Source organism: Nelumbo lutea, chromosome 8 (assembly GCF_056320005.1).
Source record: "Nelumbo lutea isolate HS-2025 chromosome 8, American lotus-T2T, whole genome shotgun sequence".
Classification (NCBI taxonomy): Eukaryota; Viridiplantae; Streptophyta; class Magnoliopsida; order Proteales; family Nelumbonaceae; genus Nelumbo; species Nelumbo lutea.
Genome location: NC_142691.1, coordinates 5,700,741 through 5,728,676, shown reverse-complemented (window position 1 = coordinate 5,728,676; position 27,936 = coordinate 5,700,741). Strand labels below are relative to the sequence as shown.

The 27,936-nt window shown below is 37.0% G+C and overlaps 1 protein-coding gene and 1 non-coding gene across 51 annotated transcripts; one reads left to right on the top strand and one right to left on the bottom strand.

Moving 5' to 3' along the window:
- Positions 1 to 23,174, top strand: LOC148842356 (uncharacterized). 50 transcript variants are annotated; one of them, XR_016103554.1, is made up of 10 exons: positions 1 to 480; positions 595 to 644; positions 1,505 to 1,594; positions 1,694 to 1,833; positions 1,933 to 2,206; positions 2,421 to 2,471; positions 5,177 to 5,236; positions 5,336 to 5,462; positions 15,241 to 15,354; positions 20,619 to 21,327. XR_016103554.1 is itself a non-coding variant. In XM_088958989.1 (5 exons), exons 1-4 carry the CDS (start codon positions 1,288 to 1,290, stop codon positions 15,346 to 15,348), a joined length of 411 nt encoding a protein of 136 aa, XP_088815115.1. In that variant the 5' UTR covers positions 651 to 1,287; the 3' UTR covers positions 15,349 to 15,354; positions 22,886 to 23,174. The 50 variants fall into 50 exon arrangements, 10 of the variants coding, with proteins under 10 accessions (XP_088815115.1, XP_088815122.1, XP_088815116.1 ...); XR_016103539.1 differs by lacking the exons at positions 5,336 to 5,462; positions 20,619 to 21,327 and adding exons at positions 4,556 to 4,609; positions 6,071 to 6,218 and having other exon boundaries at positions 15,241 to 20,510; XR_016103550.1 differs by lacking the exons at positions 5,336 to 5,462; positions 20,619 to 21,327 and adding an exon at positions 22,886 to 23,174.
- A 1,458-nt stretch (positions 23,175 to 24,632) lies between these two features.
- On the bottom strand, positions 24,633 to 24,706 carry TRNAV-CAC (transfer RNA valine (anticodon CAC)). The gene has a single exon. It is a non-coding gene; the product is annotated as a tRNA-Val (tRNA).
- Between the last annotated feature and the right edge of the window lie 3,230 nt (positions 24,707 to 27,936).

Below are 27,936 nucleotides of genomic sequence, written 5' to 3'. Positions count from 1 at the left end.
TTCAGTGTGAGGAGCAGATCCGGACTCGTTTCCCCGGCCCAAACTACGCCGTTAATCGAACCAACGGCGGTGATACATCAAGGACACTACCTGTCTATTTCCCTCGTAAATTTTCTTGATTAACGTCTATAAGCTGATTTAAAAGACCGCGAAGCCAGATAAGCATGGAATGATCATTTAAAAATCGTGACTCGTTAGCATCTTGCTTGCAAGGGAAAGGAACGAAGAAGAAATGGCTGTAGCCTCCTCTATGGCTTCAGTGAGACTGGTGAAAGCTTCATGGGAGTATGGGACACACAGCGAACCCTCGTCCCCAATCACAGTCACTCCAGCTCCTTGTTGATCAACAAAAGCCCTAACACAGTCCGTGTCCAACCTCTCAAACCAAACAGATCACAGCAACAACGGCCCCGGTTACTCCGAAGAAGAACTTAACAGCTTCAGAACTTCTGGACTTGAATATCCACAATCCTACAAAAGGTACTCAATTCTCTTTCACACACTCTCTAGTATCGCATTGAAATCGCCTGGGCAATCTTATTGATGTTTATTGCGTTTTTTTTTTTTCTGATTTCAAATTTACAAACACAACAGAAAAATCAGGATATTTGGGTTCCGAGAAATGGTTGCCAGCTCTACGCAAGGTGAAAAGGCCTCGATCAATATACAATTGAGATGTTGTATTTTATGGTTCACATGTGGCGTGCCTGCAGGATCACATTGCAGTTAACTTGCTTGAGAATGTTCTTTTCAAATGATTTAATTAGACTTGGCTGATAATTCTAAGTTCTAACCTTTAATATTTTGGTATATCCTGTTATGCTTCGGGAATGGTGAGGATTGGTTAGGGGAAAGAACTATGTTCAATTTTGGACTTGTAGATAAAAGGAAGAAAAGAAACTATTCATAGAATCATGGTGCAAACGCCAAAAGTGCCTGCAGAGTGTTTGTGCTATGAGAATTTTATTCTCATGGAACTGTTCAACCTAAAATTAGGTGAGGTTCCTGAATAGGTTTTTATTCTCTTACACACCTCTTGATGTGAAAGCCGCCTGTTGGGCTTGAAGCATGGACAAGCACAGGCCCACCTTGTGCTGAAATTTAATTAATTATAATGGGGTGACAAGGATCTAACACAAGACCACTTGACCAAACAGGCTCTGGTACCATCTCAAGGAACTGTTCAACCTAAAAGCTTAAGCTGTTAGGCAAGGTCCCTGAATAGGTATTTATTCTCTAAATTATAATATAGAAGATTGAACTGGGCAAGGTAATGTTTGCCACATTATGGTCAAATGTGAAAAAAAAAGGGGTGCAACCAATAGAAATGTAGTTTGGAAACATCATAGGCACTCTTCATTATGGTGCACTGGCCTGAATGCATACTCTGAAGCCCAGGTACTGGTCAATTGCATCTTGCTATGCCAGTATGCAGTCATCTTAATCCAATGAGGATACCTTCATTTTCCTATTGACTTACTTGTGTTGATTTCAAATTATGCAGTTATATGCCTGCAGGCACTTCCTGTTTCCTCCTCTCAATATTGAAGACTATGATGATCGTGTGAAAGCAATAGTATGCTGTGAAGCACAGGCATGTATTTATTCATATGCTATAGTCTCACTTTCCAGAAGCATCATTTGTGTATTTTAACCACACAGTTGTCATTGGGATCTATTGTTCTTCCTTCAGCTATGAATTATGGTTTAAGGGAGGAAAAAGGGCTGGCAAAGGAGAAGGGGGTGGCCTTACAATGGACAACAGGTTATGGTATGGTTGACAGTTTTATTGGGGGGGGGGGGTGATTTACCAAGGAGTGTATATGTATGTATGTATGTATGATTTTTTTTTTAAATTAATTATTAAACTGACCTGCTATTGATAAAAATTTATTGTAAGGATGAAAATAATCTCTATTTTTTTTCCTTTAGGACCGATCTTGAAATCCAAAGAGAAGCAACAATCAAGATTCAAGAGATAAGTAGAAAAATATATTTCAGTAAGCAAGAATTTCAATAAAGAAGAATCTTCTAAAAAGAGTTTCCAAGAAATTGAGAAAGGATTCAAGGTTTGCATATTAAATGGTCTGGAAGGAGAAGTAGTTATTTGTATAAGAGATTACATAATGCTCATATCGGCTTTTCTGGAATTTCTTTTACTTTCTTCCTGTTATGTTTGCTTGGTGGGGAAGAAATGGTCTGTAAGGTAAAATGGTTATGGGTGTTATTTGTTTTGTTTTGTTGTCTTTTCTTTTTTGTCTTATCTTGGTGATATCATATCACCTGAACTGAGATTGTATGATTTGTATGTATCCTTCTTTTCTTTTAATACATTTACTTACTATAAGATATCGAGTGTTGATGAACACTGAAAAAACTGCACAGATTTTTTGAAGTCTCTCATTTTTGTTGTCTTTTAGGATGCATTGCTCAAGAATCTTCTAAGGGGTGACTATTTGACATAAAGAAAGGTTAATATGAAATGCTATCTTCTTAAATCTATTCCTTCCTTTTCAAGTGAAATCTCCTTGATTTATTTGTTGAAATCTTGTTAAGATGATTAATAGATAGTTGGTACTTCATCCACAGGAGAAGCAAGAAGAATTTACTTTTTTTTTTAAACCATGAATTCACATTATTTAATAATATGTAAAGAGAACGCTAATGTCTAATGACCTTGATAACCTCATATGTGGACTGAGGTGAAGTGCAAAGAATGTATACCATTGTTCTCTGGGTAAAATCAAGGTTTTAAAAGGCTAAAGGCAGAGGCGAGCTGGTTGGGTGTCATAGGGGCAAGGCATAAGTGTCAAGGCATTTTGAGGCTTGAGCCTTGAGAATAAAAAGGATATAATCTACAAACAATAAAGACATGAAAAATATAAAATTAAGATTTTATATGGCTTGTTTGATATATTAGAGGTGGGTTAGAATCCTACTAGAGTACTTTTCTTTCCCTAAAATCTAAACAGTATAAGAACAATACCATATAAATCTAACTGATTAGTTCAGGGATATGAACCAATAATGTTTTAAGAGCAATGCATTCTTGTTTCTTTTCTTGCACTTGTATGCATCAATGTTTTGAAAATCGTAATTATATCGTAAATTGTAGAGAAAGTTGAATCAAATCGAATTGAACCGTGAATCACATCGTAAATCATAAGATTATTTCTATTTCTTACAAACTTGTCAAAAAATTAAATATAGATATATTAAAAGGCTAACTATATATAGGAAAGTGACTTTTATCCTATTTTTATTCTATATCTACCATATATTTACTTAAAATAATAGAATTTACCACTTATACAATAGAAACCTAAGATGATATCATCAAGTTTGACTTGAAAATCAAACAAATCTACATACAATAGCCCTTTAACTTACGTATGATAGAAAATAAACTCAATTTCTAGTCTTGAGTAATGTAAATACATCATTTTCTAGTCAGGGTTTAAAAAAAGTCTCCCATGGCAAAACTAAATATAAGCAAAAAAAACAAGCAGAGAAATAATTCTTAATTGAATTATAACCCGTATAGATCGTAAGATTTATGAATCAAATCGTAGGATTCAAACAAAAATTGTAAGATTTTTGTAGAAAAGGATTTAGACGTAAGATTCAAATCGAAACCCTTGGGATTCATGATTCAAATCGTGAATCGTATCGTAAATCGTAAGATTTTGACAACATTGGTATGTATTCATGAAGAGTGACCATCAGTGTGATGCATGTGACTCTAGAAGAAATAAATTATCAAGTATGGGGTAAGCAGACTAACATGTAAGAATAAACTATAAAGCATGAACAATACAAAACAAGAATAGAACAATTTATTTCCGTACACGTCTATAATGCATTTATTTGTTATTTTTTATATTTATTTATTTGTTCAATACACCAATATATACAAAACAAGGATTTTTTTTTTGTCTTGAACTTCTGTTTTTCTCCTATATAACTTCATATTCAACATTAGCGTGCCAAATCGTTGAGGCTGACATCACGAGGCCAAAGGCCCAAGGGCATAAGCCTCAAAAAACTCAAGGTCCAAGCCTTGCTGGTGGGGTTTGAGGCTAGCAAGGCCAGGCGGCCAGGCCTTTTTTTCCAGCCTCACCTCAACAGCCTTTTAAAACAATGGGTAACATTGTTTGATATTTCTGCTTTTAGGGCTGAACTATTCATTTTTTTTTTAACTTTTCATGAAAAGGAAAATGAAAGATTCTGAGCATGTGGAGTCTATCTATCTATCAGATTAGGTTGGGATCCATGCTTGAAATTGGATGTTGCCTATATCATTTGCATGAAAGATAACATTACTAACTTTTGAAATTGTATTCATTTTGATGAACTATCGATAATTTCCATAGTTTAACATATAGGTGCAAGAAGCTTTTATCAAGTTTTCTAACTTTCTACTATCACTTCAAAGGCTTGCTTCTACTTCCTCTCTCACCGTCAAGTTTCATCTATTTTCTATCAATTCCCTTGGATCTAATCTGTTTTTCATTTTCCCATTTGTTTTCATCTTTTTTATGGGCAATCTCTATAGTACTGAAAAAGGTCGGATTCAGATTCGGATCCAGCAACATCCAAATCCAATCTGGTTAGTGGAAATTGAAATCCAAACCTAATTTGAAATCTGATCAGATTTAGGGATTTTTGATAGGATGGATCTTGTTGGATTCAGATTTAATTCGATTCAGTGTTTTATTTCTTTAAAATAAATAAAGAAACTAAAAAATAAAAATAATTACATTTTAACTTATACATAAAACAAATTTATATAAATATGAAATATTGAATTTATTTTATATGTAAATGTATATATATATAATAACATATAAAATTATGTATTAGGTATATAATTATATAAGTTTTATTTATTGAATATATATTATATTATATTATAAAGTAATCAAAGTTGCATTTTAATCGGATTGGATGTTAGATTGGACTTTAGAGTTCCTTGAGATTGAAAATGTGGTTTGCAAGGCATCAAGGCGAGCTTGGCGACAGGGGGGTGCCTTGTCAAATTTCCACCTAGGCAATGATATATTTTTTTTTAACAAAAATCATGAATTCTAGGCAATAGAAAACATGCCTTCGTTGGGTCTTTTGTTTTTTCATTTGATTAATGGTATCATGTTTGTGTTTTATTGGATGGTCGCAGGAAATTGTTGTGACTTTGTGAACTCATGAAAACCAAAGCACCTAGACATGCACTCACTAGGTGATTTGGTTTATCCTTTGACTTATAGCATATCTAGGTTTTTATTAGAGGCTACAAGAAAGTGTTATGATTATGTGAACTCATTGCTCCACATGTTAGGCTACCTTCATGTTTATTGGTATTCCTAGTAAGGTAGTGGATCCTTGAGGTAGCTTCCATTTTATCATCTGGTAGTGGGCCATTCATATTGTACTTGGGGTGGCAACAACAAGCATGCGCTCACCGGGTAATTTTATCTTTCATTTGATTGATAGAATGTCTATGTTTTATTGGAGGGTTGCAAAAAAGTGTTGTGACCATGTGGGCTAATAGAAACCAAATCACTTTGCACTCACAAGGTGATTTGGTTTTAAATTTGATTATTAGCATGCCCATGACTTGATTCACAAGATAGTGTTGTAGCTATGTGAGCTCATTGAAATCAAATCACCTAGGCATGCACTTATTAGCTTTTTGAAAAATTTGAGTGTATTTTGGATGGATCATTTTTGAATAGCAGGGTTTGATTTGTTTACACCATTTGGAAGTCATGCCTTTATATTCTCACATTTTGTTTAGCATTAATGATTCTCATTAGTCGTAACCAATTAATTTGTACTCGTTCCTATTTTGAGCATCCATGGGCACTTTCTCTTTCTGATTATTTATATGTACATGAAAACTCTGAAAATACTTCTACAAGAAGTCTTTATTAATTGAAATTGCAAGGAAAATTGAGGAAGGAAATGGTTGCTTACAACTTCATTGGCATTTTTCTTTCTTGTTTTCATTTCTATTTATTCATATATCTTTCTTTCTTGAATTTCCTTGCAATTTCTTATAATTTGAGTGCAGGGATGTTCTTCGTTGGGGAAAAATATTTGTCCAAGGAAAACACGAACTACAAAGCGAGTTAGTCTAGCTGTGTATAATAGAGCTTCTTCATTGGAAACACTTGTAAATTTCCTTATACCTATGCATGCTGAGAGCTTCACAACTACATGTATTAAAAGGCCATACAAATTTTCTTTTTCCCTAGAGTTCAACTTCCAACTAGTTTAATGGTTGAATTTATTTATTGAAACATGTGGGATGAACTTATACATTTATGTGCCAGGCACCCCACTAAGGTAGCTAGCTTTGGCTAGCCACCTAAAGCATGATTTTACATAAAATTATATATTCCCTCCCTGGGGTATTAAACATTTAGGCCTAATACATTTGGCTACAGTTTACCCCTTGTTATGCCAACCCATCAGTAACATTGTTGACTGATCCTGAAATCTATGTTTATGTTGTCCTCAGCTCCATCGCAAGCTTTCTGATTTCCCTCATTGTGTCTATATTTCCAAGACTCTGCTTCATTACTTCATAGCTGTTAGAGCTAGCCGAAATAAGGGTAGATTAGTCAATTTATTTCTGTTAAGTTATGTGCTTATGTGGCAGTCTTAATAGAGACTTCCTGTCCCATACTTAAGTGGGGGCAATTTAGTCTTTATACCACTAATTAGAGGCTAATCCATATTAAGGGTCGACTGATAGGGTTTAACCTATCTGGTTCGATTGTTCTCTTCATCATCATCATCATCATCTTCTTCTTCTTCTTCTTCTTCTCTTCTCCTGGTTCGGACTACTGTAGCTATAGAAATAACATGGTATCAGAGTAGGACGTTGCTCTCTAAATCTCCTCAAAGATTCGTGACTTGATCCCTTTTTGTTTGTGACCTTATTTTTTCTTCTTTCTGGGCTGAAGAATGGAGAACACAGATTCGACCTAGGTCTGAGAACACCTCAGTACTTCTTTCTCTACGCAGAACCTGACTTTTTTTCAAGAGAACAACTTCAGAAGTGGATGGTCGACTGGAGCTCTCCATCGAAGGTTGGTTACCTCATTTTTTTTGTGTTGTTGGTATTTCTGGGTTGAAAGCCTTCAAAATCTGCGGGGACTGATCAGAACCTAGAGAACTAGGTTGTTTGTTGCCTTGGTTCTTGGAAAAAGGTCCAAGAATAGGCTATGTTTATAGTGGCTGAATGGTATAAGGGTATGTTTGATCCTTTTTTTGTTGGTCTGTAGTTGTTTTGAAGCCCTTGTTGGTCACAAGTGACCTGAATTGAATGACAGGTTACTGCAGTGGCAGTAGTTGCTGTTTTCTTTGGACTTGTAGTGCCCTCTGAAAAGGTCAGACAGAGCTGTACCATGTGTGACAACTATGGTTGTGTGGTGGTGCTTGTGATGCTCAATCTCTATTGAGCAGCTTTAAGAGGGCTTGTATGCAGTCGGTGAGTTGCTGAATTAATGTCAGTGTGATTCATGATTTTGTGAAATCAGTAGTGGTGTGAACAAGAACAAAAGTTTGTGTACCTATTAATTGTGTTTGGGGACTGCTGTAGTGTCTGGAACATCAAACTCCTGACATCAGTACTTAGTTGGTTACCTGGAATTCAGATTAGAAGTAGCATTGGAAGAGCATCATGGCATCAACTGGAGATGGTTGTAGTGATCAGAAACCTAGTGTGGTGATTCCCTCTGACTATCTGGGTGTGTAGACGACTTCAATTAAACTTAATGGTGAGAATTATGTACCATGGGCCAAGTCAGTGGAAGTTTTTCTTAAGGCAAAGAGGAAAGTGAAGCACGTGAAGGAAGATAAACTACTTGCTGACTCTTCAGGGTTGGATGACTGGGAACAAGTAGATGCCCAAATCATGACATGGTTATGGAATAGTATGGAACCCAAAATAAGTGCCAACTTTATGTTCTTAGATACAGCTAAGGACATATGGGAACATGCCAAGAAGCTTTATTTTGGGCAGGATAATACTACAAGAGTATATCGGCTCTATTAGGAGTATTTCGATCTGCAACAAGGGAATAAAACCCTAGAAGAGTACTATGTCGGTATGAAAAACCTCAGAAATGAACTCAATGTCTATCATCCCCTCACTCCAGATGTTAAGGTTTAGCAACAACAGAGGGAGCAACTAAATGTTACGAGGTTCTTAGTGGGGTTGAAATCAAAATATGAACTAGTTAGGGCCCAAATATTAGGGGGCTCTACTCTTCCTACACTTGAGGAAGTGTTTGCACGGCTTCGTAGGATTTCTTTGGGGCTTATAGAGAATCCCACACAGTCTGACAAATCAGCATTTGTGATAGCCAGAGGAGGTGGACGTGGTACTAAAGGGGGAGGACATGCCTCCCGAGGAGGTCGTGGTGGTTTTGTATTTGGCCGTGGTGGTGGTCGTGACTCAGGGGGAGGCTATGGTAAAGGAAAAAGTAACTCTACAAGGAAGTGTACCCATTGTGGCAGGGACTAATATTCGGTGAATTTCTGTTATGATCTTCATGGCCCTCCTTCTACATGGGCCAATCATGCAGTAGCTGGTGGGGTTGATGTCAGTGATAACCAACAGGCAGGTCTAACTCCTTCCACATCTACATCTGTTTCCGGGAAGGAGATGGCGAGTGTACCGCGTGAGGAGTGTGAGCGGTTCTTCCAAATTACTTCACAACATACTACTGCCACCCTTGTTGACTCAGGTATAGCTTGTCTATCATCCAAACCCTCTCCCTAGATTATTGACTCTGGAGCCTCTGATCACATGACCGGGATTCTAGGTGTGTTCTCTTCCCTCTTTGAAACTTCCACATCTCAAACTGTTACCCTTGCCAACGGTTCCTCTTCTCCCATCTGTGGGGTTGGTAATGTTGACACGACTTCTCTTTCTTTATCATTTGTTCTATATGTCCCCAAGTTTCCATTCAATCTTATGTCTGTTTGTAAATTAACGAAAACTCTTAATTGCTCTATTACATTTTTCCCTTCCTTTTGTGTTTTTCAGGATTTCAAGACGGGGAAGAAGATTGGTGGGGGGCATGAGGTTGGTGGATTGCATTACCTTGACGGTGGTGGATCGTCAGTTTCACTCACTCCTCTACAATGGCATTGTCGACTAGGACATCCATCTCTCAAGGCACTCAAGATATTGGTTCCGTCTTTGAGTCATTTGTTGTCTTTACAGTGTGAGTCGTGTCAGTATGGAAAACATCGACGTGTTCCCTTCAGTCCTAGAGTTGAAAGTCGTATGTTGAGTCCTTTTGCTTTGGTTCATTCAGATGTTTGGGGCCCGATTAAAATAGTCTTATAATGGTTACAAGTATTTTGTCACTTTTATTGATGATTGTTCAAGGATGACATGGATTTATTTAATGAAAAAAAGGAGTGAATTATTTTCCATTTTTCAAAAATTCCATGCTGAAATATGTACACAATTTGGTGTTTCAATCAAAGTTCTTTGTTCATATAATGGTCGTGAATACTTTCTTACTTCCTTTCAACAGTATTTACAACATGGCATCATTCATCAAACTTCATGTGCATCCACTCCTCAACAAAATGGGGTGGCTGAACGAAAGAACCGTCATCTCCTTGAAACTGCTCGGTCTATTCTTCATCATATGAATGTTCCTAAACATTTTTGGAGTGATGCTGTACTTACTACGTGTTTCCTTATTAATCGGATGCCCTCCTTCATTCTTCATAGTCGGTCTCCCTTCTCTATCTTGTTCCCCACCTTGTCTCCCTTTCCATTAACAAACTGGATGCACACTCTATTAAGTGTGTCTTTCTTGGCTACTCTCAGACTCAAAAAGGGTACAAGTGTTACAATCCCATTACTTGTAAGTGCTATGTCAATCCTGATGTCTCCTTTTTTGAGTCTGTCCCCTTCTTCTCGGGACCTAAAATATCTGTGTCACCACCTTTGCTTCCTTTTCCTCTTCTAGTTAGTGGTCCTGTTTCGGGTGCTCCAGTTGGGGTTGACCCTTCACCTCCTCCTGTGCAGATCCCTACTGAACGTCCACCGATCCGGCTCGTGTATACTCATCGAAAGACACTGGCTCCTTCTCCAGCTTCTACCTTGTTTGCGGATCTTGTTGTCCCTGAGCCTTCAGGACTTGATCTTCCCATTGTTTTATGAAAAGGTAAACGTAGTTGTACCCTTCATCCCATTTCCAATTTTGTTTCAGTATCTCGCATTTTCGCTTCACATCGCCAGTTTGTTTCACTATTGTCATCTATTTCGATACCTAAGAATGTCCGAGAAGCTCTTAGCTCACCTGGGTGGCGGCAGGCAATGGAGGAGGAACTCTCTGCCCTTCAGCATACTCACACGTGGGAGTTAACTACTCTTCCACCTGGTAAGTGTGTTGTGGGTTGTAAATGGGTGTATACTATTAAATACTTGCCAGATGGTAGTGTGGAGCGTCTGAAGGCTAGACTTGTTGCTAAAGGCTGTTCACAGTTGTATGGGGTGGATTATATGGAGACCTTCTTTCCAGTGGCTCAGATTGGCTCTGTCCGTGTCTTCATTTCCCTGGCAGTTATGTATGATTGGCCTTTGTTTCAACTTGACATTAAAAATGCCTTCCTTCATGATGACCTTATGGAGGAGGTATATATAGAGCAACCACCGGGATTTGTTGCTCAGGGGGAGGATGGTAAGGTGTGCAGACTGAAAAAGGCAATTTATGGGTTGAAACTATCGCCTCATGCCTGGTTTGGAAGTTTAGTGAAGTGGTGAAGAATTTCGGAATGAAACAATGCCAAGTTGACCACTCAGTGTTCAACTATGATTCAAAAGCCGGAAAGATTTTATTAGGGCCTATGTGGATGATATTGTCATAACTGGTAGTGATAAATTGGGGATCGATAAACTAAAGGTCTTTTTGCAAAATCACTTTCGAACAAAAGACCTTGGAACATTGAAGTATTTCTTGGGTATAGAAGTTGCTAGATCAAGACAAGGTGTAAACCTATGCCAAAGAAAATATGTTCTTGATCTACTGGATGAAGCAGGACTGTTAGGTGCAAAACCGGATGAAACTCCCATGGAACCAAATGCTAAGTTGAGCAGTGACATAGGGGAAATATTTGATGATCCTGGAAGGTATAGACGCTAGTGGGGAAGCTGAACTACTTGATTATCACGAGACCATATATCTCCTTTGCAGTCAGTGTGGTGAGCCAATTTATGCAGAACCCTCGGATACCTCACTGGGATGCAGTTCTTAGAATTGTAAGGTACCTGAAGGGAGCTATAGGCTGTGGAATATTGTACAAACTAGGAGGAAAACTTGAAGTAATTGGGTATATAGATTGCAAATTGGACAGGCTCTGTGTTTGATAGAAGATCTACTACAGGTTACTGCACATTTCTTGGAGGAAATCTTGTGACATTGGAGGAGTAAGAAGCAGACGGTTGTGGCAAGGAGTAGTGCTGAAGCCGAATACAGAGCCATGACACACACTACATGTGAATTAGTATGGCTGAGGAATCTCTTACAAGAAGTCGGGTTCTCCATGGATAGACCTATGAAATTGTATCGTGACAATCAAGCTGCACTCCACATCTCATCCAACCCTGTTTTTCATGAGAGAACAAAGCACATAGAGATTGATTGCCACTTTGTGAGGGATAAGGTCCTTACTAGAGAGATAAGCACAAAACATGTGGGCTTAGGTGATCAGTGGGCAGATTTGTTTACAAAAGTTTTAAGCTTAGGGAGAGTGAACTATATATGTAACAAGCTGGGATTATATGACATATATTCTCCAGCTTGAGGGGGAGTGTTAGAGCTAGCCGAATAAGGGTAGATTAGTCAATTTATTTCTGTTAAGTTATGTGCTTATGTGGCAGTCTTAATAGAGACTTCCTGTCCCATACTTAAGTGGGGGCAGTTTAGTCTTTATATCACTAATTAGAGGCTAATCCATATTAAGGGTCGACTGATAGGGTTTAACCTATCTGGTTCGACTGTTCTCTTCATCTTCATCATCATATGAATCTTCTTCTTCTTCTTCTTCTTCTTCTTCTTCTTCTTCTTTTCTTCTCCTGGTTCGGACTACTGTAGCTACAGAAATAACAATAGCCATCCTATGATCACATATGAATCCTTTGTATTCCAACTATTTTGATGTTATTGACCAAATAGAAGACTTTATTCAATTAGTTTACTTTAGAGTATCTCTAGTTATATAAATGTTTAAAAATGTGGAGGCATGAGACATAGTTCAAAATGCAAGAGGAGTAGCCTCCCAAGCACAGAAGACTTTACGATGAAATATGTCTTGTATTAAGTAGAATGAGAATGCATAACGCTAGCTAAAAGGGAAAGTGGGGTATGTATTAAGAACTCCTTTCAGCTAGCATTATGTATCCTCATTTTCTTAATACAAGACATCTTTAAGCAAAAAGAAAGAAAAAAAAAAAAACAAGAACTCCTTGAGGGGGCTAATGTGGTAATGCCTCCTTGTCCATGCAACTCAGGTTGGCCCGAATTGGGATTTTACATTGCTTTGAACTTGGATTTTAGAGCAGGCCCATTCAATTTTTTGACAAAAGCCCAACCCGAGTCCACCAAAGTTGTACCCTCACTCAGTAGGCTTATGCCTCTTATGTTCTAAACTACACCTCATGCCTCTAGGTATGGAATTCCTTGCATCACACCTACACATTTTAAAACATCAAACCCAATGTCTTAAACCTTGTTGTCTTTTCTAATGGTGGGGCCCCTAGACCAATTAATGTTACCAAGTTACCATTATTGCTCTAAATGCAAAGAAAATAAGAGCAAAGCTAACTAATAATGGGCTCCAAACCCATACAATAGACTTTGTAATGGGTTGTTTGTAAACTCCATCAGCATTACTTGTTGTGACTAGAAGGTTGAAATTCAGAGGCTAAAGGATTTCTTAGCCACTCAATTTGAGGTGAATGATCTAGGTCCCCTTCGGTATTTCCTTGGAATTGAAGTGGCCCACTCACAAAAGGGGATCTTCATTTCTCAAAGGAAATACATCCTAGATCTGTTATAGGGTTTAGGAAAATTAGAGGTTAAGCCAGCTGACTCTCCCATTGATCCAAATCACAAACTAGGTGACTACTGTGGTGAAGTTATCAAGGATGTAAAACAATTCCAAAGACTTGTGGGGAGGCTCCTATATTTGTCCATGATTAGGCCAGACATTGCTTATGCAGTGGGTGTTCTTAATCAGTTCATGCATGCTCCTAAGACCACTCACTTAGAGGAAGCCAAGAGAATCCTCAGATATCTAAAGAAGTTTCCAAGAGTTGGTTTATTATTCCAAAAGAATGGTCAATTTAAGACTGAAGTGTATACAAATGCTGATTGGGTTGGATCAGTTGATAACAAAAAGTTCACTAGTGGGTATTTGTTCTTTTGTGGGAGGAAATCTAGTCACATGGATTAGCAAGAAACAAAGTGTGGTGGCTAGGTCTAGTGTTGAAGATGAGTATAGAGAAATGTCCCATGGGGTGGCTGAAGCTATGTGGATAAAGAATTTGTTGAGTGAACCGGGTTTTCCTGTTGATAGCTCTATGTCCTTTTATTGTGATAACAAGGTTGCCATCAAATATTGCAGCCAACCCAATTCTTCATGATAGAACTAAACATATTGTGGTTGACGAACACTTTATTAGAGAGAAAATTGCCATCAAATATTGCACCCCATATGTTAGTTCTAAGGAGCAACTTGCAGATATATGTACAAAAGGCTTACATCACTCGTGGCACGATGACTTATGTGACAAGTTGGGCATGATTGATATCTATGTCCCAACTTGAGGGGGAGTGTTGAATAACTTAGTCTTATTTCAGTTTAGTGCTGTAAGGGCACATATGTTATTGTACATCACTTTATCTTTTGAATGGTCGCCCTAGTATAAATATTAAAAAGGCTGGCGCCGCCGGCTGACTTTTTTCTCTCCAAACTATTTTTCTTTTATCTCTTCTCCCTCCTCTTCTCTCACTATTCTGAGATCATACTGCTTCTTTACCAAGGAAACAATATTTCTTATGCCATGGGTGTCCTTAACCAGTTCATGTATGTCCCTAAGACCACTAACTTAGAGGCAGCTGAGAGCATCCTTAGGTATCTCAAGAAGTTTCAAAGGGCTGGCTTGTTGTTCCAAAAACATGGGCATTTGAACGTTGAAGTATATACAAACGTTGGTTACCAATCAGTGTTGAAGCTGAACATAGAGCAATGTCCTATGGAGTGGCTGAGAATATGTGGATAGAAGATCTGAGTTGGGATTTGTAGTTGACAGTCCTATATCTCTTTTTTGTGACAATAAGGTTGCCATCAGTATTGCAGCCAATCCTGTCCTGCATTATGGGACAAAACACATCAAGGTGGGCAAACACTTTATTAGTGAGAAACTAGTTAGTGGGGAAGTATGTACTCCCAATGTAACTTCTGAATAACAGGTTTAAGATATCCTCACAAAGGGCCTACGTCACTTGTGGCACAATAACTTATGTGACAAGTTGGGCATGATTGACATCTATGTCTCAACTTGAGGTTGAGGGGGAGTGTTAAGTCTGTTAATTGTTGTATACTAGTGCCACAGGGGCACTTGTATATTTTTTACTTTTATTTTTTATGTTGCCCTAATATAAATACAGTGGCTGGCGCCACCAGCCTATTTTTTGCATCTCTAGTCAACTTTTCTCACTTCCTCTATTCTCTTCTGCCTTCTCCTCTTTCCTCCTTTTTCCTTTCAATTTTCCTCCTTTTATATCAAGAAAACAGTAGGATTTTTCAGAACAAAAGGTCTTCTGTGGAGATGGTTAGGCAGATCAAATGGACTCTCATTTGGTGGCTTAGGTGTTGCATCGGTTTTCTGCTTTTTATGTGGGTGCTTTCAAAGATGATTAGTTATCCATTATTTGTTTATTTATTTTTGCTGAAGATATGCTGTGTTTTAGTACATTTTATACTGATACATCTTGCATGTATGGCTTTTTGTAAAGATCTTGACGGTACCTTTCCCTCTTTTACAGTAATACAATACTAAAAAAACATCTCTCTCTCTCTCTCTTCATCTTATTAACTTCTTCAGTAGGTTGGATATCAGAACATATGATAACAAAACCTTTAATATGGAATGAATCAGTATATCGGTTTTATGAAATTATCTAATAATGTAATATTTTGTAGGTTGGTTATCTTTACCTGACTAATGCGAAGCGTTTGGAAGAAGTAATGCAAAAACTGGGATTCTTAACAGGTGCTTCTACCCAATTGATCATAGAGGAAAACATGTAGTGACTGGTAAGTTAAAATAAGGAGTTTGCTGATCCCTTTTTAGCTCCTTCTTTTTATCAAAATTTTCCTTATATTGAATATCTTTCTTCATCCTTGTTAATGTGCTAGATTTTTTTTGCTTTATATGAATCTTATAACCATGTAAGATCCCACTTGGTTTGCCCAAATATCTTGTGAGTCCTTGGATTATGCCATTGGTTTTCTGTTCCTTCGTTAGTCCCATGTTTCTATCTATTAAATATGATTACAGTTTTGTGCTTCCAAGTAAAAGCTCAGATTCTCAACAGCAACAATGCATACTGTCCAATTTAGATAATTCTCTTTTTGTTTTCCCATTGTGCTCCACCCGTCCAATTTTTAGCTATAGGAAAGATGGAATTATTAGGCAAATTCAAAATTTGGGTTATCTGTGTCGTCATCATCATCATCATCTAAGCCATGTCCCAACAATATGGAGTCAGTTATATGAATCCTGTTTCGCCATTGCATTCTCTTCAGTGCCATATCCATTGTTAGACTATGGGCACTTAAATAATTTCTTATTACTTCCACCTAAGTTCTTTTTGGTCTTCCTCCAGCTGTTATATCCCCTACAATTTGTAACCAATCACTTTTTCTAACAGGTGCTGTAGATGTTCTATGCACATGACCAATCCATCTCAATCTACTTTTTCTCGTTTTATCACCCTAGTGGAGCTACTCCTAGGTTCCTTTACATGACTTCATTTCTAACTCTGTCCTTTCTAGTTTTACCACTCAACTATCTAAGCATTCACATTTCTGCCACAATCATTTTTTGGACTTTCTGTTTCTTAACTGCCGAACACTGCTCTGTACAACATAACTGGCCTTGCAACTGTTTTATAGTTTTTTCCTTGGGTGTCTGTGTCCATAGATAACTGGTGACATGGATTATTGTTTTTTGGGGCATTTTAACTGACTATACAGTGTACAAAAGATATGTTAAAGGTCTTCTTTGAGACCCCCCTCCCCCATGTGATCTGTCATATTCATCATTCAAGTCCTAGACTTGCCCCAGGTATTATAGGTAACAAGTTTGCAGATATTATAGGTAACGAGTTTGCAATGGCAAGTCATGGTTAATGGTTCAAAAAGACAAAAATATTACTTTTATGAAAGAGGAGGGGACTTACTGCTGAAATATTGATTGATAGTGTTTAGGTTAATTGTTTTCTTTTGGTAGGGGAGGAGGTTACTGAGTGATGATGTCTGTCAACCCCATTTTGTTGTTTCAGCACAGATGGATTTCAATGCATTACAAAATTACTAAGATAACTTCATTAAAATATGTATAACTGCAGATTTTTATCTTCAGTTTTAGGCAGAAAGTGATGCTTGTATCAAGGATAACCTGATAGTAGTGGGCACTTTTCAATTTTATATTCTTTTGTCCCACTTGAAAGGCCTCATACAACATCTGTCAAGGACACAAGTTTCCTGTCAAATAATTATCACATCAAACATTTTGACAGAGAAAAAAAAAAAAAAAAAGACTAGTGGAACAAAACAAAAACATGTCAACTTTCATGACAATAGGCTTATTATACTCTGCCACAGCCATAAAGGTTCAGGACAAGAATCAATAGAGAAAAGTATAGCACTGACAAAACCAATAACAAAAGTATAGCATTGACAAGTATCAACATGTCAACTTTGAGACAATAGGCTTATTATATTTTGGCAGAAGCATAAAGGTTCAGGAAGCATTGGCAAAACCCATAAAAAATGGACGTAGGGTCCATATGATACATGCATTGGAGTCTAACACCGCACAGATTTTTGAGGACACTTCTATGTAATAGTTCCTTTTCATCTCTTAACTTATTTGATATAAACAAACAGCTAATGTTCAAGATGAATGCCATTTTTCATGTCAAATGTTGCTTAGTAACAAAGGCAGCATTTTTTGCAGGTATATAATGTTAGAATTAAAAAAATGCGAACTATTTTAATAGTATATACTATTAGAGAATAAAAACCTATTCAGGGACCTTACCTAACACTTAAGCTTTTAGGTTGAACAGCTCCTCGAGATGGTATCAGAGTCTGTTTGACCAAGTGGTCTGGTGTTCAGTCCTTGTCACCCCCATTATAATTATTGAATTTCAGCACATGGTATGGACGGGCCTGTGTTTGTGCACACTTCAAGCCCAGGCTTTTGTGTCAGGGGGCATGTTAGAGAATAAAAACCTATTCGGAGACATCACCTAACAGCTTAAGCTTTTAGGTTGAACAATTCCTTGAGACATACTTTTCTGTAGATATGTAAAGGAATCTATGTTTTCTCATCTTGCGATTCTTGCCAAGTCAGACTCTTGGACACGTATTGAATTCTGTCTCCTGTGTGCCTGTGCAACATTGACCCAAGCACAACCCCATGACATTGGATTGAGTTGGGCTTGGGTTGTCGCAGTCTCTTCATTTCATTTTGCTGTATAAAAAATATTAACTTCTTAGACTTAGGGTTAGATGATTAGGGTTACCTAGCTTTACCATTAATGTGTGTAAAGACAAAGCCATGGTGTCTGATGAATATTGTACTTGTGTTAACATCAAAAAATCTTAACACTTGAACTTAAAATTGTTGATGAACATGCATATACACATACATATGCATGCATATCTATTTATAAATATGTTAGAAGTGGTCTGCTACAAGTTGAAGTGGCTAGAAGAACTAGGAGCAGACCAAAAAGGATAAGGGTTGAAGTACTGGAAAATGATTTTTATAGGCCATAATTTAACAATGGATACAGCACCAAATAAAACAGAATGACCGAACAGGATTCATGTAACCGACTGAACCAATCCCATATGGTTGGAACAAGGCTTAGACGATGATGGTGATGATGACATTGATCTGCAAATATGAATGGACATCTTGGGTTCAGGTTGGATTGGATTGCCTGAGGCCTCAATCGTAACCCAACCTGGTGTTAAGTCAGGTTCATAGTTTTCAACCCTTACCTAACCTAACCTGACTTTTTTGGGTTGGGTTTGGCCAACTTGTGAACCTAGTACTAAAGTTGTTATTATGAGATACTTAATGGGACACAACTGGCTGTGGGAACATGGCACAGTACAAGTAACTAGTGGTAACAAGCACCTTTAGAAGACTCAATTATCATTCCAGTGAGGTTTCACCTAACACCAACTTACCCAATAGTTAGTTGGTTCCCTTATTTAAAGTTGGTCTTGGGCAATAGATGGAAGATCATTTTTTATGAGTTATACAAGAAAAGCTAAAAGACATCTTTAGAAATTTGACCAAGTATTTTAAACTGGTCAATTTTCTGGAAAACCCGGGAAAGGAAATTACTTGGGCAAACAATTGTGTGATTGTCATGATAGGTCTTGGGATCCCAAAAAGAAATTCCATAAAGGGTGATGTATTGGAGAAAATGACTTGTAATTTCATAAGTTAGATGGCATTTTCTAAATGAGAAAATTTGCATGACTATTTATGATAGAAATTCTCTTGCCCCAAATTCCTAGTTGCCATCTCCCTTGTCGGCATTTACAGTTTATGTCTTTGTCGGAACAACAACTAGCAGGAATATCACCATCTTTGCTGAAATGGTCCACAACCGAGCCACTGCAGCTACTATGACCATGTTTCATTCTTTGACCTCCTTCACTGAGCCTGTCAACATTGTAATATCTGTGACAATCAAGGTGAGAACCGTATGACACTTTTTCTTCCAACCCTCATGTAAAAGCATCACCCCCAGCCTAAAAAAAAGAATAAAAAAATGCTCTCTGTTCATATTAGAAATTCCAGCACTAGTGGCTGGGACTTCTTTTCAATGTTTCTGGGTGTTTCAATTGAGGGGGTTAGAAAGGACTGGGAACCTAAGCCTGTGCCTTGGAAGGGGATAAACCTCATTTCCTAAGAAGAGGTGGCAGAGGTGGTTGCAAAGGAGAGAACAGAGAAGGGAATGAAGAGCAAAAATCTAAGGGGTTTCAGCATCAAAATATTTGGCCATGATAAGCTATATTTGAAGATTTTGGGTGTATATTTGGTTGTGATCAGAAATCAGAATGAGTAGACCTTCCATTTAGATGTCCATTTCTTAAGTTTGGTCTATGGTTCAGTGCTTATTTACCTCTACAGGATCTTCTTTAGCAAGATGTCTCAGAAGTATAGAGGTGATGGTGTGCTTGCCAGAAAGTGTAGACTAACCTTGGTCTTCATGTCTAATAGTTGAAAGAAGAAATGCTCCACATTCTCAAATAAGTGAATGTCTACTATTCAGTTCATTCAAAGAATCTTTGGGTTATGTTTACATGGGCAGTTTCTCCACAGATGAAGGAAACCTACATGGCTACATGCATCTATGAATTACTCAATGAAACACTTCATTGGGTTATTTCTTATGCTGTCTGAACAAATTAAACACTTCAATTACTCAATGAAAGCCATTAGGTCCATACAATTTAAGGTGGTAAGGTACCATGTGAGAGAGTTAGTGGAGACTGCCATAGGCATCGCCATTACCAAAGATGCAAAAAACCATTGTGTGTATAGCATTGTTTCTTTTTATGGCCTCAGTAACCACACAACGTATTAAGAGTTCTATACTTTTCAGAAATTATTGAGTTCTGCAGGTGCTATGTAGGATATGAGACATAGTTCAGGTGAATGCTTGAAGCAAACTGGAATCTACATAACATCATATCCCAGGGTTTATGAGCATTGCACTCTTCCTCTTGATCCAACAGTTTATAGAGCAAAAGCAGATTTTATTTTTCTAAAATTGAGATGGTTTCTCTAAGCAACAGCTTCAAAATGGCCGTTACTGTGAACAAGACATGTATAAGTGTAATGAAAAGTAAGGCAAGGTCTAGTTGTGTTCTCTATGACATGATGGGCCTAAAAGCAACCCCATTTTGGCTGTCATCAAGAAAAAAGGAAATCTATGGTTCTCCCACAAAGAGATTAAGAAATGGTAAGAAATAGGTATAGGCTCGTTTTATGAGCTTTCAAAGAAGTCCGATTGACTAAAAACCTCAGCTCCATAAATGTATTTAATCAGTACGAAACGTGGGCTTGTGACTGTCAACCACTTATTTGTAAATTGTTCTAAGCAATCTTCATATCAAAATAATCAATGTGAAATCTTTTCTGACTTCCATGTAAATTGAAGTGCTGTAAGCAATTTCAGTCACATTCTTTGCTGGACTAATTAAGGAAGAATTGTCTGTTTTCAGCACTTGATCACAAGGTAAACATCTCTAATCAATGACAGGTTCCTAACATCTCTTTCTGGATGGATAAGGATGCCAGTGTTGCATCGGTGCTCATTAGGAACCACCATAATTTAGGTCCGTCTCTCTCACTAATGGATTTATCATTTATATGGATGATGTCTACAATTTGGATTGAACAGACAAGGCAACTGGACCAGTATTAGAACTATACCATTACATGATGAAATATGGATAACCAACTCAAATAGAATCAACACGTCAGCAAAACCTTGCTCATACTAGAGACTGTTGCCATGGATCATGCTGGTCCAAGCAAACCAAGGAGTTTGGATATGGTCATCATCTAGACTGAAGGAGAGAGCTATGTTGAATTTGTGGCAAATCCATCACGTAACAACTACCAAGGATAAGGAACCACTCATTCCTGACGAGGATAGACAAGTCTCCTTTTCTCCTTTTTTTTTTCTTTATTTTTTATCGTCCGTTGCAACATTAATAAAGTGGTGCTGATCTAACGTGTAACGGCTGCATACCCGATGACAGCAATGGGAGGTCATGTTCTGATGTGGCAGGCTGGGAACACTAGGGTCCCACCAAATTAGCTGAGGCGGCATCCTCATCCTCCGTCTTAATAATTATTTCTGGTAGAGCTTGAATTGGTTTTAGGTCTGGATGTGTTCAATGATCACACACACTTCAGTGATGACCATTGCTCATGGATCTAATAAAGAAAAGCTTGAATTGAAAGCATAATTAAAAGGGAATCACGTAAACATGGAATTGGGCCCCATTCCATGGAAAGTCCAAATCCAGGATGTTGGCAGGGACGCTGAGGCCATGGACCCATGATTGAGTTGGTTGAAATCCAATGCCGCCATGATGTCATGGATCGGACCCCAGCTAACTACCATTACCAGAGGGACTAAAGGTGCCATACACTGGGGGAATTATGGGTTTGGTCAATTGTTCTGTGGGGGTCGGAGGTTGGCTGTTGCCCTAGTGGTTATGGCATTGACCCCTGAAAGCTGAAAGCATTAGTTGGGTCCCAACTGAACCCAGAAAGAAATAAAAAGGAAAACGATTTGGAGTTGGAAGCTTCAAACTTTAATAAAAGTGTGGAAAGAAAAAAAAAAAAAAAAAAAAAAGAAGCAATTTATGAGTTCAAGTGGAATGGTTGGCATGGATGGGTCATGCATGTATGAAGTAAAATTGTGAAACAATTGGACGTCAAAAACTTGGGATGGATTTGCAAAGGAAACAAAGAATTTGGGTAGTGAGATATGGATTTGGATCCTGGAGAATTTGGAGGTGGCGGTGGTTGAGTTAATCATGTGTAGTGGTTCTACTGTCAATCATGTTGTGCTGGAAAAAAAAAAACAAGGATTAGGAAGATGTATCGATGCATTAATGAAATAGGAAATTGTGACAATTGAGGGAAAGAAATTAGTTAGGAGGTCGCTTAAGAAACATGAGTTACGCAAAACCAAACGATAATAATACAACCACTGTGTTTAATGTTTGACATTATACAATTAATGAAAAGACAAGTTTTTGGATGTCCATAGGGACTGGATTAGTTTTTTCAGTTTTCGAGTTTAAAGATTTTTTTTAAGAGCTTCGAATTGCTTTACATTTTTTAGGAAAGGTTTACCAGAAGTGGGAAATATTGTATACCGAAAAAAATTAGCAGCCTCTACATGTCACATGTAGGGGTGGATGGAGACTTCGTTAGAGTTTTCGTTGTTTTGGTAGATGATGGAGACTTTGATAGTTAATGAACGCGATTAGTGATAGCAGTTAGCAAACAGTGCTTTTAATGTCAATAGCATCAACACTCAAAAAAGGCACTCTTAATATTTGATCAAATCCATCATGTGGTCCTTGCTCTTCTGGTCCCCAAAACCACCTCAAAGAAAGTTAAAGCAGTAGATGAATGAGAATTGTATCACATCCTTTATTCATAATTTACATATTTTCTCAATTTAAAAAATCTATTCAGTTTTCCATCTCGTCTTTATTACTTTTAGGCCCAGTTCATGTTTTAGGAAGTTATTTATCGGGGTAAGTGCATATATCCGGTTAAGATTTTTTAAAAAAATATTTATCCAGACTAGTGTATTTATTTATTTTCTTTTATTTCCTAAGCAAATAAGATAATAACTGTTTTAGTCACACAAAATCATTGTTAAAGGAAAAAAAAATCATTATTAAAAGGGATAATTTTATCCTCTGACAATTTTTCCTTAAGTGAAAACGTTAGTTTAGATTTCACATAAATCCTATTCGCTAACTTTCTCCCTTTCAGGACCGGGAGACCCTAATAGGAAGTGTAGGGACTCAGAATTGGCGAAGACCCATCTCATCATCCACCATCCACTGATGTGGAGGGGGCCCGCACTCTCAACGAATCTTGAATTGGAAGAGAATGACGACACCCTACGGGTGTCTAATTCTTCATAATCTCTCTCATTGCGATGTGTATTGGTTCGTTACAGATTTCTGTAATTGATGTATTTCAATTTATTTAAAAATGGGATAGGCATAAAATGGAGGACCATCTAATTGACTTTACGTAATCGTCTCTACTCTCTTTCTAACCATTACATTTTGGGTTGTAACCCAGAAACCTACAAATGCAAGCTATTATGTGACTACGAGTTTTATCCCAGCTTAAGAGTGGAGTCGCAGACCTCTTCCTCAATTTGATCCAAACTGAAATGAATCCGCTTTAGATGTGGTGATATTTTAATAGAATAAAAGCCCTTTACATTATTGACTTGGGTCTACTGCCTAAATATAAATATGGGGAAATCTTGAATTCAACAACTGTAACAGAGGGCAGTTGATTGATTATGAGAAAAATTAAGAAATTGGGGGCAAAGTGGTTGGTGTTATAATAATTGATCCATTGCCGTTTGTGATGGGCATTCTCTCTCTGTCATCCAGGTAGATTCCCCCTTCACCAACCATTTCTTTTTTTCAACCAAAATACTCTGTAGTATTTGGTATTGGTCTCTGTTTTCCTTTATCTTTTTCGATCAAACTTTTTAGGCAGTACAAAAGGGCAGTTGCATACACAGAAATTCATTCAAAACACATGTTATTGGTTGAAAATGCACCATCAAACTTTGGTCTTTTTTTTTTTTATTAAAAGAGGATGATTTCCATCATGTTTCCAGTACATGAATCCTTTTTCTGTAGTAGCCGGTACATGAATCAAGTACCGGATACCTGTTTTTTTCCCGTCTGTTATATGCAAGCTATGAAAAAGAGAAGAGGAAACAGAAGAATTCTAGTGTCTGAGGAATCTCACATCACTAGACAATATGAGTAATGCTTTTTATTATATGCAGAGTGATGGGTTGTCTTGTCAGCCACTTCCGTGACATTGGTGAGGTTCAAAGTTAAGATATGTGTCAAGATATACTTGGGAAATACCAGGATTATCATTGGATAGGCATGAATATGGTAACAATTAGTAAACCCATATAAATCTAATTGAAAACATACATCAATTACATTAATTTCACAGCTCAATTTGTTATGAATTTATAAGAGAAACATACATTAATAGTTTGTATAAATCAACATATCGGAAATGAACAGATGAATCCATCATTACAAAGTAAATATGCATATAATGCATTCAAAATTAAACAGTTTATTATGAACCTGAATGTCAAACTTACTGTAGATCAATTTTGTATGGATAAATACACACATTACAAAATTATAAGTTGTAGTTGTAAGTGGCATATAATTTTGTATTATATTTTAATAATATGAAAATAAGTATGCTTAATATAAGGCTGTGTACACTTCCAGAGAAGACCCTTCATTCGAACTTTTCAAGTGTGTTGGGCTCATGTTATTTGTCTCTTATACGGTTGCTGGCTGCCTTTTGAAACATAAGAGATGAGACGCCCAGACGGAGTGTCCGTCAGCGGAGGAGATGGGAGTTTCACATTTCAGGCGAAAACAACACATTACACAGTTTATGTTCAAGCCTCACGTGAATATGCAAAAAGTTAAATAAAAAGACAAAAGAAAATTGTCTGAGCCCGGGTTCGAACCGGGGACTTCTAGTGTGTGAGACTAGCGTGATAACCAACTACACCACCCAGACAACTGATGCCTTATTATGACAAAATTCTTACTAATAGAAATAGGAAATGTATATTGCAAAAAAACAAAAAAAAATACAATACCAGAAAGACTTCGACCAATCAAACCCTATGGATTTTGATTAAAAAAAATAGAAAGACCCACCTAATCGAGAATTCATAAAATACAGGAAGAGAAAGAGGGGATATATATTCTCGACGCATATAAGAGACACACTCAACACTGTTGCCATGGATCATTTGGGCCCCAACCAGAACAAAAGAAAAAACAAAAAAAAAGCATTTGGAAAGTTTGGATATGGCGGCCGCGAATCAAGAGCCACATGGTGTAGATGTGGCAGATTCATCCTTAAAACAAGATAAAACTCCTTTTTCTTAGGGGGGTGCGGTTTGCGGTTTGGGGAGGCTAAAAGGAAGAACGCCTCCTCTCTTCAACATCTAACATGAGCTGAACATTTATGACCTTACGTGTTGTTCTCTGCAATTCAAATGAATCCAATTGAATCTTGTCTTCTTCAATCAACATAAACAACATGTGTCACGTTTTCTCTCTCTCTCTCTCAAGGATTTAGGTCTAATTGGAGGACTAGACAGCTTGCAGCTAAGAGGCTGCTGGCACCTTGCCCACCTCCACCCTCAGGAAGAATATAAATATATGTTCTTTTCTAGGCTATGAAAATGGTGGTGACTGAAGTTTCAAAGACAGATCATAGAATGGGACCCCTTCAAATTAATCTATATTTTACTATTAATAGATAGAGAGGGGCAGTGTTAGTGTGTTACTGCTACTGAGTCGAACCACATTGTAGAAATAAAAAGATCATTTTTATGGGACCCAAAACAGATATAGATTATTGAATTGGATGGTTAACTGGGACACGACATTACTATAATAATAGATGAAAACTTAAGACTTTCGGCTATCGATTCTTCATTCTACACAATTTTTTTTTTTTTTCTATATTATATCTACATAACTAAAATCTGCCGATATGAACTTGACTTATTTGCCAAACTCTCATGATTTTAACCCAATGGCAAAATAGGATCCAGGCTTGAATGATTAGGATGATGTCTATACAACTGGATCACATAACAAAAATAAATAAAACAACCGGTCCACATTGTACATTAGCGGACCTATAATGGTTGAAGTAGTATTGAATGATTTAATACAAAAGTAGAACCAATGGTTCATGTAGTGATCAGGTAGTTGGAATAAGACTTAGATAATCCACACATTATACAGCAATACAGCCGAAAGCAAGTGTGATACTTGATGCAATTGGGAGTTGAATTGATTGAACTTTGGTAGTTGGGTTCTTCTCATTCCCTTGTTTTGGTCAATTAAATTGGCTGGTAAGGATTTTATTTTTTGAAAACAGGGAGAGAGAGAGAGAATTCTTTATGAAATAAAAGGTGAGATATTTTACCTTGACTGAAACGATACATTCCATTAGATAGGAATGGAAGTGGATAAAGGTGAAGGACCCCATTAAGCCAGTTGAAGTTGTCGTATTTATCTGTAGAGAGTTTTTATTTTGGTAGAATAAGTACACAGTTAAAGGTAGCATCATTAGCATAATCTTTATATTCTCAACTTTCTTATGTAATTGCTTAATGAAAAGATAGAGGAACCATTATTGTATTTCTTTCCCAATATTTTATCTTATTGGGACTAATTGATAACTCATCAAATAGGGGGAAAGACAGGAACTTTAAAGGAGGAATGGAGGACCCGCAAGTGAGACATTTTTGCCCAACTTGACCCAAAATGGATTAACCAATTACTCAACCTAGCTTCCTTTCCTTTGAGTGATTTAATTAGGCTATGTTTGATTTAAAGAAAAAAAAATAGGGAAAGGAAAGGCAAGGCAAAGAAATCTTTATAAACTTTGTATAAGTTTTGATATCTTTCCCTTCTTACCCTATATTTTCCTTTAAAACAAACATAACGTTAGAGAAAACAAAAAAACAAACAGATGGATGGTCTTAAAAAAGCAAATGATATTGAAATTTGTAGAATGCAGTAGATGGAGTCCAACTATTGGGTAGAACAAATCTCTTAGGAGATGAAATTTCCATGCTCTTACTGCTATGCCTTTTGTGATACTTGCGGGGTACCCTAATTAAATCAGAAGACAGAAAAGGGTAATGTAAAGGGAAGAAGGAAAGCGAAAGGGTGGTTATTCCATCATTCTACCTATAAAATAATAAAACAAATGAAGGAAAGCAAGAAATAGTTGGAGGATCACTTACTTAACATGGGTTAGGCAAGGTATATCTATTAATTAAAGTATTCATAATGAAAAAATTAACCTAAGAAAAGATAAACCTGGAATCAAGTAAGCCCATAGAAAGTAAATATGTGAATTCAAATGCAATGCAGCATAATCACTTACCTTGGGATAGTTAATTAATCAGAGGTGTCATTATCACACCAAAAAAGAAAAAGAAAAGATACCTTTATTATAAACTGAAGAAATTGGTGGCCTTTATTGTACCCTTGGAGATGGTGGAGGATAGAATTAGTCAGTGATCAACTTGATTAATTTCAATGATGGCAAGGGACGGGTTACTGTAACCAAATTTGTGAATTATGTGGTTGTAACTTGTGGCCAATGTTTTGGAAACCGGACCAGCTGGGTCATTGAAAACTGGGTAAACCAGATTCTTTGACATTTGTTAGCTGAATGCTTGGAGGGATGGTTCATGGTTGTGTCCTGAATTTAATGAGTTGGCGTGCACACTGTTGGTATCCTCACTGACTCAACCATTTAAATACAAAGGAAGAAAAACAGCTCAGACGGGAACAAATATCTGTAGGTACGTACTACTGCAACCATGAGGAGATTATACTAGGGATGCAGCGAATCGGTCCGGTTCGAAATATTGTAGGTCCAATCCAATCCGATCGAATCTCATAAATATCAATTTGAATTCAAATCTGATTAAGTCGTAGGATATCTGAATCTGGTTCGATTTGAATTAATTAAAAAATAATAATTTATTAAATGAAAAAGAAAAAAAATATAAGTATTTTTTCAACTATTTTTATCATATATATACATGTTTTATAAAAAATAAATAATATAAAAAATTACAAAAATGCACTATAAATAACATATTTATGAATAAATAAATAACATATATACATATATTATATGTTAATAAATAAATACATCTATCTATATATATAACGAAACAGTCGACCTCACCATGCCTTTCCTTG